Consider the following 15,284-nt stretch of genomic DNA (forward strand, 5'->3'; position numbering starts at 1 on the left):
TACGAAGTGTCACAGTATTCTCATTATGAAATGATTATTGATGCTGAGGAAACGTAGCCGCTAATTTGCTCACAGCAAGCTCCTTAAACAGCAATGTGTTAATCACAGGGTCATCTATAATTTTGCAATATTGAGATATAAAAATTAACCAGTATGCCCAGGATAATTCCCCCACCTTTCTTCAGAATAATGCAACGGAATCTTTAACATCCACTCGAGAGGGCACACAGGGTTTTGTTTTCTTTGAAAGACGCCACTCATAACGTGTAGCACTCCCTCAGTCTTGAATCATCAGTCTAGATTTTTGTACTCCGGTCTCTATACTGCTTTGGACTGCTTGCCATTTTAATTCAACACCATGTCTGTCCACAGCCTGCTGCAGGGTTCCAGTGATGTTCAAAACAAGCTTGGGGAACAATCCGTCATCTTCCAATTAAACGTTTTACAGCCTTCTGGTCTCAACACTGAGTTCAACAACTTCAGATACGAGATCTGTCCCCTGTTTTGATTCTGATTCTTTTGCCAAATGAAGTTTCTTTTTCATGTTCTTGCTTTTAGACTGATCATTCTGTCATTTACACTCTTTCTGGACAAATGCTTTGTTTTTTTTCCACTGCAGTCATTGCCACTCCCTTTGCCTTTTGATCCATGACCTTTGACGTTTAACCTTTCCAGACTTCTACCCTATCCTTGGTCTTCCCTTTTCTTCCTTCTTTCCTTTCAATCTCATAAAACCCATCCACATTTCTACCACCCTACAGTTCTGAAAAATGGTCAGAATGGAATGAAACATTCACTGTTTCTCTATTTACAGATGCTGCCAGACTTGCTGGGTTTCTCCAGCATTTTCAAGTTTTGTTTCAGCATATGCAGTATTATGCCTCTGTGGAGCTCCCTTTCCCAAGGAACATAACTTTTGGAAAGTACCGTTAAACATGAAGTTAACATACAACCCCCACACTTAGCACAGTGGTATACACAATCACCCAAACCATAACTGAATTTTTAAAAATTATGTTCTAAATAAAAAGATGCATTCAATATGTCAATGAGATTAAAAATTGCAGCTAGAATTTTGGAAGAGGTGTCAGACTGGACTCAAAACATGAACTCTATTTCTCTCTCCAGTATTTTGTATATTTATTTCCGAATTCCAGCATCTGGAATATTTTTGCTTTTATTTAAGACATTCAATCTCAGATTCACCTTATACATTACTATTTATTTAAACGCTCCAATTTAAACCTCAGCTAGGTTTACTTAAAGCTTGAGTTAAAAAGTTGTGGGTTCCAGGCTGATGGCTGGAGTGGAAAATATAACGAAAGATGGTAATTTAGCAATACAACAGCAACTTGCATTTATACAGTACCTTTTACATCGCCAAATGACCTTTAAGGTTTTCCAAAACGAGAAGATCACAATCAGGAATGGTAAACGCAATAAACTGGGCTTACATGCAAGTGAAAACTTCATGAGTAATGATATTTCACTGTTATCTTTACATTCAATGAACTGTCTATTCTAAAGCATCATTCTTATCTGTAATATTAATCTATCCATAGTGGTTTGTGACAAATTTATTAGGATAACACAGCATTAGTTCAGACGCATTAAGAATTTGCATTTATATAGTACCTTTAATGCAGTAAAACATCCCATTGTGCATCACACGAGCAGTGACAAAAACTTTGACACAATGCTACTTAAGGAGATATGTTAGGGCTCTATGAGGTACTGACACAAATTGAACACAATGGTTCAAAAAGGTAATGCACCGATTGTTTCAGTAGTGCTGAATGTGAGAAAGCACAATGGATAGGATTCTGCAATATTTGGAAGACCAAGGTTACAAAGACTTAAAATTTCTATCAAGCATTTGATACACATTTAAATGACAGGCAGTTAGCTATTGATAGACAATGGGCGAATATGACTTCATAAGCAATTTTTTTAAAACTCACTGATTTACAATTAGGTACTTCGCACTTACCCAAGTCCTTCATTAGAATGGCTTTATAATACTTTTTCTGCAGTACAGACATCCCATGATATAGAATAATGTCCATCCTCTTAGGTAACTCTGCAGCAACATCAGCTTTAATTCTTCTCAGGAGGAATGGATGCATAAGACTGTGCAACTCTTTAGCTGGGGAAAGTCAGAAACATACAACCAACAAAATAAACATGATTGTTAATACTCTAATCTTTAGCACTGTGATTTGTGATTTAACCAAAATATTACACTTGAACTTAGAATGATGTTGCAGCCAACATTGCACTTTAAACTTTTCACTCTGAGTGGTTACATTTTCCTTAGTAAACAACAGAATATTGTTTTTGTGAGGAGCTTTATTGACACAGGACATTATTGATGGAGCTGTGTTCACCCAAATGCTTCACTACCAGACCAAACCAAATATAAAGTCTTCTCCTATAAAGGTTCACAACATTGATGTCTTGGTAATGTGTCTTATATGATCCAGACTTATTACATACACAAAGATACAATCAAATTCCAACTATTAATTCCTTTGGTGAGGAAAGGGACCTTATTAACGGAGGAGCAATGGGGAGAAGTTTGGGTCAAACTGCAGGAGTTTTTAGAAATAAAAGTAAAGATTCTGAACACAGAACCAGAAGAGGAGACAGCAGGAGTGCAGAGAGTGGGGAAATTGCTTCATTCTGAACACAGCACCAAGGGAGGAGAGGCAAGACCTAAAGACCACACAGAGTAAAGAGTGGCTTCTTTCTGAATGCAAGGCCAAGTTACATTGTGTGTGAGGGTAAAAATGATCTAAGAGTGATACTTTAGGAAACCTGCAAGTTTTTATGGTGTTGAGAAGCTACTGTTAAGTATGAGTCTAATGGCTTAAAATTAAAAAATCATTTATAAAGGAGGAGCAGCTATTTGGATGTAAAGCACAAACATTAACAAATGGTAAAGAAAAATAAATCAAGTAAATTAAAATAATAATGTAAAACCAAAGAAAAATAAGTAATATAAGTGAAGTTAAATTACTGATAGTGTTTTACATGAAGTTTATATTTATTCTAAGAGAAGCAGAACATTTTCAGAGTTACAGAACAGCAAATCAGGTACAAGTGGAGTGTACATGCTGTGGCATGTGTGAAGTCATGAACATAATGATATTTTTCAGACAAATACACCTGCAGGAAGTATCACTAGCTATACAAGCTTGAGTTCCGAGTTTTTGAACTTGAACAGCAGTTGGAGCATTGTGAATCCACAGAGTAGAGACTACATGGATAGAAACATAGGGAGGAGACACATCACAGATTAGAAGCATACAGGTAAAGAAGAAATAAGTGACTTCAAAATGGTAAAAGGAAACCTGGCAGTTAATGCAGTAGTCCCTTGAGTCTATTGTGCTTGCCAATCCGTATTCCATTTTGGAAAATAGTGAAAGCAATAGCTGTTCAATGGAATAAAGCCTGAGAAAGGGCCATGGCAATAACAATGTCTCAGATGTACAGGTCAACAACAGTGATTGGGGCTTTCATAGCCAAGGGATCAGATAGGAGTTTCTACAGCATGAAACGTGAATTTAGGATGGTGTGTTGCCTCCAGGGTCTAAGATGCCATGGAGCGGCAGGATGACCTTCTACGGGAAGAGATCAGCCAGAACTCATGGTCCACATTGCTACCAACGATACAGTTAGGAAGAGGGGTGAGGTCCTGATAGCAGTACTTAGAGAGAAAGGAAGGAAATCAAAAAGCAGGGCCTCAAGTAACTTCGATATTACTCCCAGAGCCGCATATTAGTCAGTACAGGAGTAGAAGGATCAGTTGATTGAACATATGGTTGGAAAACTGGTGGAGAAGGGAGGGCAACAGAGATCTGGAGGCTTTGGGACCAGTTCTGGGCAGGTTTCCCCCGTACAAGCTGGACACATTACATATTACCAGGAATGGCACTGATATCCTCACAGGGAGATTTGCTAGTTCTGTTTCGGTTGTTTTAAACTAGCTTGTGAACAGTAACCCAAGTCGGCAAAAAAAACTGATAACTGGGAATAGAAAAGCTGCAAGGGAGACTAAAAGATGGGTTAAACAAAGCCAAGCATCAAATATGCCTTGAACATGGAATGTTGTGAAAAAGACAAAATTAAGAGCACTCTGTCTGGCAGACAGTAGCTCAGTGATCAGCACTGCTGCTTCTCATTTCGACTCCAGTCTCAGGCGACTGTCTGTGTGGAGTTTGCACATTCACCCAGTGTCTGTGTGGGCTTCCTCTGGATGCTCCGGTTTCCTCCGAAAGTGTGCAGGTTAGGTGAACTGACCATGAGAAATTGCCAATGGTATTCCTGACTAAGGGGGTGCATTAGTCAGGGGAAATGTAGCGCAAGAGGGTAGGGGAATGGGTGTGGGTCAGATACTCTTCAGAGGGTTGATGTGGACTTGTTGGGCCCAATGGCCTGTTTCCATATTGTAAGGATTATATGATACCAGAATAGATGCAGCATGCACAACAAGATAGATGATCTAAAGGCACAGATAGATGTAAATTGTTATGATATGATTGCCATTCTGGAAACACAGAGTGATAGACTGATACAGTATGGAAACAGACCCTTCCGTCCAACCAGTCTATGCCGAACATAATTCCAAATGAAACTAGTCCCAGCTGCTTGCTCCTGGCCCATATCCCGCCAAACCTTTCCCATTCACGTACTTATCCAAATGTCTTTTAAACTTTGTAATTGTACCCACATGACTGCATTGTGTCCGGAATTGGGAGCTGAACATTGCAAGATATTCAATATTCAGGAAAGATAGACAAGGAAAAGGAGGTGGAGTTGCACTGATAATATGGTGTTGGATTAGTATGTTGGTCAGGGAAGATCTCGTATGGAAGAACAAAATGTGGAATCTATTATGGTGGAACCAAGAAACAGCAAGAAGCAACAGATTTTGGTTAGACTTATTTGTAGACCAATAAACAGTATTAATACTGCAGGGCATGACATAAATCAGGACAGATGTTTGCAACATGTGTAATACCATAATCATGGGTGACTTCAACCTACATGTAGATTGGGTAAAGGAATTAAGCATTAAAGCTGTGGGAGTCAAGGTTTCTGGAGTACCTTTGAAATGGTTTTCTACAACAGAGTATTGAAAAGCCAACTAGAGATTATTATGTAATGAAAAAGAGCTAATTGATAATCTTCTTGTAAAAGAACTATTAGGGATGAGTGACCACAATATGATAGAATTTTACATTATATTTGAATGAGAGGTAATTCAATTTGAATCAAGACTGTTAAGTTTGAATAAAAGAAATTACAAAAACATGAGGCTTAAGTTGTCGGAGTTGTCTTAAATTAGAAAAGTATATTAAAACTAATGACTGTAAATAGGTAATGGATAGTCTTTAAAGAACTATTTCATGGTTTACATCAACTGTAAATTTCTTCAAGGTGCAAAAACAAAAATAAAAACGTTCAATCAATTATGGGATGATGATGCTCCTTTAACAAGGTCAAATTGTCCTTGGTTTTTTTTCCTCAGTGTGGTCGTAAATGCAGAGATACCGAAATGTCTGGGTTTATCTACTTGAAGAAACTTTTAAGTTTTTAAACTAACACCTGTACAATGAAAAGGGAGTGGCCAGTTCTCCCAGCTCAGCTTTTCTCTGGTTTGGTTTGGTTTTAGGAAGCACTCAGTCTTTTCAGGCTGCTGGTTAAAGAAACAGTTCCATGGGAGAAGGTGCTCCATGCTGACACTCTTTGCCATCTCTCTCTCTCCTGTAACTCCTGTGTTTGATTTTACCTTTTTACCAAGGGGTGTTTATGGGGATTGTTGCAGGAATTTGGTACAGCATCATTAAGTTGGAATAGTCTGTCGGATAGGTTGTTATTCTATAGTCTGTTCTCTTTAGTTTGTGTTTCATTCAGTAATCTTGAAAACAAATTCTGTTTTGTTTGAAACTAAGTGGTTCGACCAGCTGCATCACTCCTGGAATATCCCCTGTACACCTGCGTAAAACGACTAGAAAAGTTAGAGTCCAGGCTACTTTCTTGAAATGTTTTGAGGGGTTTGGCCTGGTCCATAACAGACCAGGGGCTCGTCTGTTCTGTAGTTTCAATTTGGAATGAGGACTGCTGGACTTGAAGACAGCGAGTGGCAGGTGTTAGTGTCTTTTGTTCTGGGTGTTAATTTGGGTTAGTTTAAACGGTGCTTGGGATAGCAATGCTTCTTTCAGTCACTAAGAGTTTCCTGGGAGTGGAAGTAGTGATTTTGGGGGGCTTACAAAAGGTGAAGGAGGCCAAGCTGCTGGAATTAGCAGACAATCGGGATTTGGGGCTGCTTCCTTCCATGAGGAAAGGACAGATAATTACAGCAACAGCTCAGCATTTAAATTTGCTGGAACACATTAGAATCTTTAGAGATGGCTAAAATTCAATTGAAAATGAAGCAGCTTGAGTTAGAGGCAAAAGACAAAGAAAGGGCAAACAAAAAACAAAACTATTTGAATTACAATTAAAAGCAGAAAACAGAAAAAGAATGAATCGCTTTAGCAGAACAAAAAGGAAAAGAGAGCGAGAAAAGAGAGGAGAGAGGAAAGGAAGAAAGAGAGAATTTGAACTTGAGAAGTTATGACTTAGATGGGAGTTCAAAAATTCACTTACTGAGGTAGTGAGAACTCATGTGGAAGAGCAGAGAGTTAAAACAGCAAGATTAGCAGCTGAAATGGCTGATTACTTTGAGTTGGTCCATAAATCAAAGTTTAACTTCCAAAATCAATTCCAATCCATGAAGTATAGAAATGAGGGAAAAGAGAAATCCTCACCGGGAAAGGAAAAGGTCGATCGCTTAGACGATCATAAGGATAACTTACCACAGGGTTAAAAAGGAAACCTTTGAAAGGGAAAGAGAAGTTAAAAAGCTCTGGTGTTTCCACTGCAATAAAGTAGGCCATATGAAATCACAGTGTTGGTGAGTTAAGAAAAGCACTGGGAAGCCAAATGGAGGAAAACCAGATAAGCCAATGAATTTTGATGGATTGGTAATGGAAAGCACAGTGGAGGCTAAAAAGCTGCACCAGAATGTACAACCAGGTCAGAGGTTGATTAAGGAGGAAGCGCCAGATTTTCTTAAACCATAAACTTGCGAAGATAAAGTTTACTTGTATAGGCCAGGAGTAGCAGGTAAAGAGGTTACAATATTAAGAGATACAGGATCCCCTCAATCTGTTGAAAGGATGTTGAAAGATGAGGAGATATGTACCTCTGAAGGATTATTGCCAAAATAGGTGCTAGTAACAGGAATTTACAGTGAGACAAAAGATGTGCTTAATTATGTAGAGCGAGGTGTCCAGTGAAAAGTGGAGAAGTCATAGTAGGAATACTGGAAAAACTCTCAGTTCCAGAAATAAAATCTGTCCTTGCTAATGATTATAGCTGCCTCACAAGTAGTAGTGCTGTCTACTGTGGTTGAAAAACCAGTGGAAACTCAAGCAACTTAACTATCGCAGGTCACATCCTGGGATTTTTCCAGACTGGTGTGATCATGAGATGACAAAGTCACCAGCTGAAACAGGAAAGGTCAAAGAGAACACATAAGAAAGTTGAAGTGGAATTAGCAGAGACCCTGTTGATCAAATAGTTGACAAAATCGGGAGCAAATAGATGACAAAGCAGACATCTTTAGTTCAGACAAATTAAGTGAATTACAGCAGAAAGATGAGAAACTTAACTAATTGGATCAAAAAGCATACACAGAAGAAGAATTTAGATGTAACCCGGTGTGCTACTATCTTAAAAATGATGTCTTTAGTGAGGAATTGATGACATCACATATTTAGGCAGATTAGAAATGGGCAGAAGTTCACCAAGTCATATTGTCAGCGGGTTATAGAAAGGTGGTGTTGCGGGTAACACATGAACTACTATTGGGGGTCATTTAGAGGTAATAAGAAACAAGCTAAAATACAAATACATTTCCAATGGCCTGGACCGCACAAGAATGCAGTTGAGTTTTGCCAAATATGTCACATGTCAAGTAATTGAAAAACCACAGGCCGTAATAAAATCCACACCTTTAATACCCATTCCTGCATTTGAGGAACCTTTCATAAGAGTTTTAATTGATCGTGTAGGACCCCTATCTAAAACAAAAAGTGGGAATCAGTATTTGTTAACAATAATGGGGTACATGTACTAGATTTCCAGAGGCCATACCATTATGCAATACCACAGCTAAAAGAATTGTAGAGTTGCTCAAAATTTTCACTAGATATGGACTCCCACAGAGACAGAAGCAGATTAAGGGTCAAAACTCACATCGAAATTATTCAAAGAAGTTATGGACAGTTTAGGAATAAAACAATTCAAATCTAGAATTGCAAGGAGCGCTAGAAAGGTGGCATCAGACATTAAAGACCAAGTTGAGGGCTTATAGTCAAGACTACCCAGATGGTTGGGATAAAGGAATTCTGTTTGTACTTTGTGTCATCAGAGATGCACCGAATGAATTGACCAAATTCAGTCCATTTCAATTAGGTTTTCGGCATGAAGTGAGAGGACTGTTAAAATTGATTAAGGAGAAATTGGAAAGTCAGAATCCGGAGACCACATATTTGGACTACGTGTCAGATTTTAGAGAACAACTGAATAGAGCTGGGGAGTTGGCTAGACAGCATTTAAAAGTATCACAGCGGACAATGAAACAGGAAGCAGACAAGAAATCAAAAACTTGCAATTTTATTGTCAGGGATAAAATGTTGGTGTTACTTCCAGGGATAGGTGAACCGTTAAAAGCTAGGTTTAGTGGATCTTATCATGTTGAAAGGAGATTGAGTGAGGTGAACTACTTGCCAAGGACTCCAGACAGAAAAAATTCTCACAGGGTGTTTCATGTGAATATGCTCAAAAGGTATTTTGACAGGGAAGGAAAGCCAAAGGAGACTGTGTTATTGGTTATAACACAGAGGGAAGAACCAAGTTCTTCAGAGGATTCTGAATTGGACATTCCTCAAATTAAATTGGACAATGAAGAAGTTGTCAAAAACTGGGATATATTATTGAGTTATCTTACAGAAGAAAATCAAAATGACTTGAAAGAGTTATTGCTATCGCATGGGGAGATATGTAAAATAAGCTGGGATGTACTAACCTAATTGTACATGATTCTAGATTAGTGGTGCTGGAAGAGCACAGCAGTTCAGGCAGCATCCAAGGAGCTTCGAAATCGACGTTTCGGGCAAAAGCCCTTCATCAGGAATAAAGACAGTGAGCCTGGGGCATGGAGAGATAAGCTAGAGGAGGGTGGGGGTGGGGAGAAAGTAGCATAGAGTACAAAAGCCCTCCATTTTTTCCTCTCCAGACATCCCCAACAGTACCCTTCCACCGACATTCATTCGTTTGGCCGAACTGGTTCACACCCTTAACAATTTCTCCTTTGAATCCTCCCACTTCCTCCAGACCAAAAGGGTAGCCATGGGCACACGTATGGACCCCAGCTATGCCTGTCTCTTTGTTGGCTACGTACAGCAGTTGATCTTCCGTAATTACACCGGCACCACTCCCCACCTCTTCCTCAGTTACATTGATGACTGCATTGGCGCCACCTCATGCTCCCGCGAGGTTGAGCAATTCATCAACTTCACCAACACATTCCACCCTGACCTTAAGTTTACCTGGACCATCTCTGACACCTCCCTCCCCTTCCTGGACCTCTCCATCTCCATTAATGACGACCGACTTGACACTGACATTTTTTACAAACCCACCGACTCCCACAGCTACCTGGATTACACCTCTTCCCACCCTACCTCTTGCAAAAATGCTATCCCGTTTTCCCAATTCCTCCGCCTCCGCCGGATCTGCTCCCAGGAGGACCAGTTCCACCACAGAACACACCAGATGGCCTCCTTCTTTAGAGACCGTAATTTCCCTTCCCACGTGGTTAAAGATGCCCTCCAACGCGTCTCGTCTACATCTCGCACCTCCGCCCTCAGACCCCACCCCTCCAACCGTAACAAGGACAGAACGCCCCTGGTGCTCACCTTCCACCCTACCAGCCTTCGCATAAACTAAATCATCCGCCGACATTTCCGCCACCTCCAAACAGACCCCACCACCAGGGATATATTTCCCTCCCCAACCCTTTCCGCCTTCCGCAAAGACCGTTCCCTCCGTGACTACCTGGTCAGGTCCACGCCCCCCCCCCCCTACAACCCACCCTCCCATCCTGGCACTTTCCCCTGCCACCGCAGGAACTGTAAAACCTGCGTCCACACCTCCTCCCTCACCTCTATCCAAGGCCCTAAAGGAGCCTTCCACATCCAAAGTTTTACTTGCACATCCACTAATATCATTTATTGTATCCGTTGCTCCCGATGCGGTCTTCTCTACATTGGGGAGACTGGGCACCTCCTAGCAGAGCGCTTTAGGGAACATCTCCGGGACACCCACACCAATCAACCACACCGTCCCGTGGCCCAACATTTCAACTCCCTCTCCCACTCTGCCGAGGACATGGACGTCCTGGACCTCCTTCACCGCCGATCCCTCACCACCAGATGCCTGGAGGAAGAACGCCTCATCTTCCGCCTCGGAACACTTCAACCCCAGGGCATCAATGTGGACTTCAACAGTTTCCTAATTTCTCCTTCCCCCACCTCACCCTAGTTCTAAACTTCCAGCTCAGCACTGTCCCCATGACTGGCCCGGACTTGTCCTACCTGCCTATCTCCTTTTCCACCTATCCACTCCACCCTCTCCTCCCTGACCTATCACCTTCAACCCCTACCCCACGCACCCATTGTACTCTATGCTACTTTCTCCCCACCCCCACCCTCCTCTAGCTTATCTCTCCACGCTTCAGGCTCACTGCCTTTATTCCTGATGAAGGGCTTTTGCCCGAAACGTCGATTTCGAAGCTCCTTGGATGCTGCCTGAACTGCTGTGCTCTTCCAGCACCACTAATCCAGAATCTGGTTTCCAGCATCTGCAGTCATTGCTTTTACCTATTTGTACTTGATGTCGATATAGGAGATGCAGTTCTGAATAAGCAGCATCCTTATAGGCATAATCCTATAAAATTGGCACAGGTTCAAAAGGATATTGAATGCATGCTCCAAGGCAACATAATCAAAGTGAGGTACAGTGACACTGATAGTAATGGGTGCCAAAACCAGATAATACCCAATGGTTATATGTGGACTACCGCAAAGTCAATGCAGTTACAATGACTTATGTGCATTCATTTCCACATTTGGAAGACTGTGTTGAAAAGGTGGGACAAGCAACTTAAATTTCTAAGTTGGACTGGCTCAGAGGGTACTGGCAAAGAGTGAAAATAATTCAGGTTTTCGTAATGCCGAATGGACTGTATTAATTTAAAGTGATGCAATTTGGTATGAAAAATGCGCCAGCCACATTTCAGAGACTAACCAATAGGTCATTGCTGGATTATTCAACTGTGTCTTATGTATAGATGACTTGGTGCTTTTTAGTTACACATGGAAAGAGTATGTGTAACACTTATTAGAATTGTTCAATCAACTTCGGGAGGTAGGCTTGGTGATAAACCTGGCTAAAAGTGAATTTGCCAAAGCCTGAGTAACCTTCCTAGACCATTTACTGGACATGAGCTGAAAATGTGTTGCTGGAAAAGCCCTTCTTCGGCTTCTTCAGGCTTATGCCCGAAACGTCGATTCTCCTGTTCCCTGGATGCTGCCTGACCTGCTGCGCTTTTCCAGCAACACATTTTCAGCTCTGATCTCCAGCATCTGCAGATCTCACTTTCTCCCCATTTACTGGACATGGACAAATGGCCCCACGGGATGCAAAACAAAAGATATTTGGGGAGTTCCCATACCATTGACAAAAACAGCAGTACTACCATTCCTGGGATTGAATGGATTTTATCCTAAACCCATACCAAATTTTAGCAGTGTGGCTGCTCCACTCACTGAATTGCTAAAGAAAGGCAAGAAGTTTCAGAGGACAGTGGACTGTCAATGCACTTGACAGCCTGAAAGCTGTGTTAACCACTGCCCCAGTACTATCCACACCTAATTATGCAAAGCCATTCAAGGTGACTATCGATGCAAGTGATGTGGGTGTCAGTGTTGTGCTCTTACAGGAAGACAACAAAAAGATGAAAAGATCTAGTGGGTATTTTTGCAGGAAAGCGAACATTCATCAGCAGAAATATTCAGCAGTTGAGAAGGAGACTTTGAGCTTTGCGTTGGTGTTACAAAATTTCAATATTTATGTTTCCAGTAATGTATCTAAGACCAACATACATACTGATCATAACCCACTGAAATTTGTGGAGAAATTTAAGGACACAAATTCCAGGAGGAACTTGTTATAGCCATTCAATTCAAAAACTGTGCCTTTGGCATGACAGAAAATGTGATCACAGACGATTTGTCAAGACTTGGATGAGAAACAGGCGTTCAATGGCAGGAGTAAAACAGATTGTGACAGGCTTTAGAATGCTTGCTTATCGTTAATGTAGTGTATATGGGTATTGCTGTATACTAACAATTTAAGATTAAGAAGTTTTAAAATGAAGCCACCTTTGTATATTGATGTTCATTTTTTTTAAATGAGGGGGAAGTGTGATGATACTGCTCCTTTAACAAGATTATGCTGTCCTTGGGGTTTTTTTTTAAAAAGAGTGGTCATAAACACAGAGATTCCAAGTTTATCCACTTGAAGAAGCTTTAAAGATTTTATACAAACACTTGTACAATGAAAGGGGAGTGGTCAGTTCTTCCAGCTCAGCTTTTCTCTAGTTTGGTTTGGTTCAGTTTTAGCAAGCAGTCAATCTTTTGAGGCCTCTGGTTAAAGAAACAGCTCCAAGGAAGAAGGTGTTCCATGCTGAAACTCTCTGCCATCTCTCTCTCTTCTGTAACTCCTGTGTTTGATTTTACCTTTTTGTCAAAGGGTGTTTATGGGGATTGTTGCAGGAATTTGGAACAGCATCATTAAGTTGGGATAGTTTGTTGGGTTTTTGGATTTGTTCAGGTATTCTATATTCTGTTCTCTTGTATTTGTGTTTCATTCGGTAATCTTGCAAATAAATTCTGCTTTGTTTGAAACTAAGTGGTTGGGCCAGCCACATCACTCCTGGAATATCAACCTTACATCTGCTTAAAACTAGCAAAGTTAGAGTCCAGGCTACTTTCTTGAAATGTTTTTAGGTGGTCTGGCCTAGTCCATAACAATTGTGGCTGATAAAGGAAGTTAAGGATTGTATAAGACTAGAAGGAGAGACTTATAAAATTGCCAGAAATAATAATAGATCTGAGGATTTGGAAAGTTTTTACAATGCAGCAAATGGAAACTAAGAAACTGACAACGAACGGAAGAATAAAATATAAATCTAATCCAGCAAAAAAAAAAGCCATAAAAATCGACTGGGTCTATAATACAATCCCAATAAGGTGATCATCCCTTTTTTATTCCTCAGTTCCACCCAAATAACTTCCCTAAATGTATTTCCGGGAATATCCTCCCTCAGTACAGCTGTATTGCTATCCCTTATCAAATTTCCCCTCCTCTCTTGCCTCCCTTTCTGTTCCTGTAGCATTTGTATCCTGGAACACTACGCTGCTAGTCCTGTGCATCCTTGAGCTACATTTCTGTTTCTGTTATGATATCCCAGTCCCATGTTCCTAACCATGCCGAGTTCATCTGCCTTCCCTGCTAGGCCCCTTGCATTGAAATAAATGCAGTTTAATTTATCAGTCCCTCCTCATTCTCTGCTTTGCCCTGCCTGCCATGACTGTTTGACTCACTTCTGTTCTCAACTGTACCAGTCTCAGATTGATCTCTTTCCTCACTATCTCCCTGGGTCCCACCACACCATCCTACTAGTTTAAATCCTCCCGAGCAGTTCTAGCAAATCTCCATGCCCCTTCCGATTCAGGTGCAATCCTCCCTTCTTGTACAGGTCACTTCTACTCCAAAAGAGATTTCAATGATCCAAAAATGTGAATCCTTCCCCCATGCACCAGCTCTTAAGCTATGCATTCATCTGCTCTATCCTCCTATTCCTGCCCTCACTAGCTCGTAGCACTGGGAGTAATCCTGATATTACTACTCCCAAGGACCTCCTTTTTAAATTCCTGCCTAACTCTCTGTAACCACCCTTCAGAATCTCAACCTTTTCCCTTCCTATGTCTTTGGTTCCAATGTGGATAATAACCTCTTGCTGGCCCTTCTCTCCCGTGAGAACATTCTGCACCCTCTCTGAGACATCCTTGATCCTGGCACCAGGGAAGCAACACCATTCTGATTTTTCGCTCCTGGCCACAGAAACGTCTGTCTGTACCTCGGACTAGAGTCGGACTAACACAATCGATCTCTTGGAACCCGACGTACACCTCATTGTATTCAAGCCAGTTTCAATGCAAGAAATTTGGCTGTTTGTGCTATGTTCCCCTGAGAGTCCATCACCCCTTACATTTTCCAAAGCAGCATACTTGTTTTAAATGGGGATAGCCACAGAAGACTCTTACACTACCCCTACCTCTCTTACTTTTCCTGGAGTTAGCCCATCAATGTGACTGTATCTGTAACTTTTTCCCCTTCCTAAAGCTGCCGTCCATCACATCCCCTTGCTCTTGTAAATTTCTCATTGCCTCTAACTGTCTCTCCAACCGATCCATTCAATCTGATAGGATTCGCAACCAACTGCATTTATTGCAGATATAATACTCAGTAACACGTAAACTCTCCCGAAACACTCACATCTGATGAGAAGAGCATATCACTCTACTGAAGGCCGTTTTTGCTTCTTTCAATCTACAGACCCAGAAAATAGCACTGTCTTATTCCTCTACAAAACACTGCTCCAGGTTAAATTAGTATGTATGGCTTATATTTTTAAGTTTAATCAAGACACATATCTCAATATAACATATAATCAAGAAAGAACCCACTCTACTCACTACTGCAGACTTACAGTAAGGCCACACTCAAAATATTCACTTATCGGTTTCTGTGCTGCCACCTCTCCCAAACAAGTTCCTCCAAGATTAGTTGTGAATTTCACTGCTTGTTCATTTTCCCAGATGCACTCCGATGTCCAGTGATACATGAATTCAAACAGCAAAGGCAGTAACTGTGCAGGATCACTGCTGTCAGTTAGTAGTGTGGGTTTCTTTCTCTTTCTCTCTCTCTCTTTCCTGCTCTGATCTCACCATGTATTCCCGTTGTTTTGACTTTTCTCCAAGATTCCAAAACAATGCAACAGCATATAAAACAGTAAATGCTGCTCCTGAAATTTGAGGAAATTA

General features: G+C 41.0%; 1 protein-coding gene across 1 annotated transcript in view; it reads right to left on the bottom strand.

Annotated features, from left to right (window-relative positions):
- Positions 1–15,284, bottom strand: part of chd1l (chromodomain helicase DNA binding protein 1-like) — a 108,407-nt gene that overhangs the window by 80,192 nt on the left and 12,931 nt on the right. Inside the window, exon 8 of the mRNA XM_043701160.2 lies at positions 1,991–2,146. Within this exon, the coding sequence (XP_043557095.2) occupies positions 1,991–2,146 (156 nt within the window). The remainder of the gene's footprint in view (positions 1–1,990; positions 2,147–15,284) is intronic.

The sequence above is a fragment of the Chiloscyllium plagiosum genome, unplaced genomic scaffold, assembly GCF_037043375.1.
Source record: "Chiloscyllium plagiosum isolate Xiang-an unplaced genomic scaffold, Cpla_swu_hap1 HiC_scaffold_12, whole genome shotgun sequence".
Taxonomy (NCBI): domain Eukaryota; kingdom Metazoa; phylum Chordata; class Chondrichthyes; order Orectolobiformes; family Hemiscylliidae; genus Chiloscyllium; species Chiloscyllium plagiosum.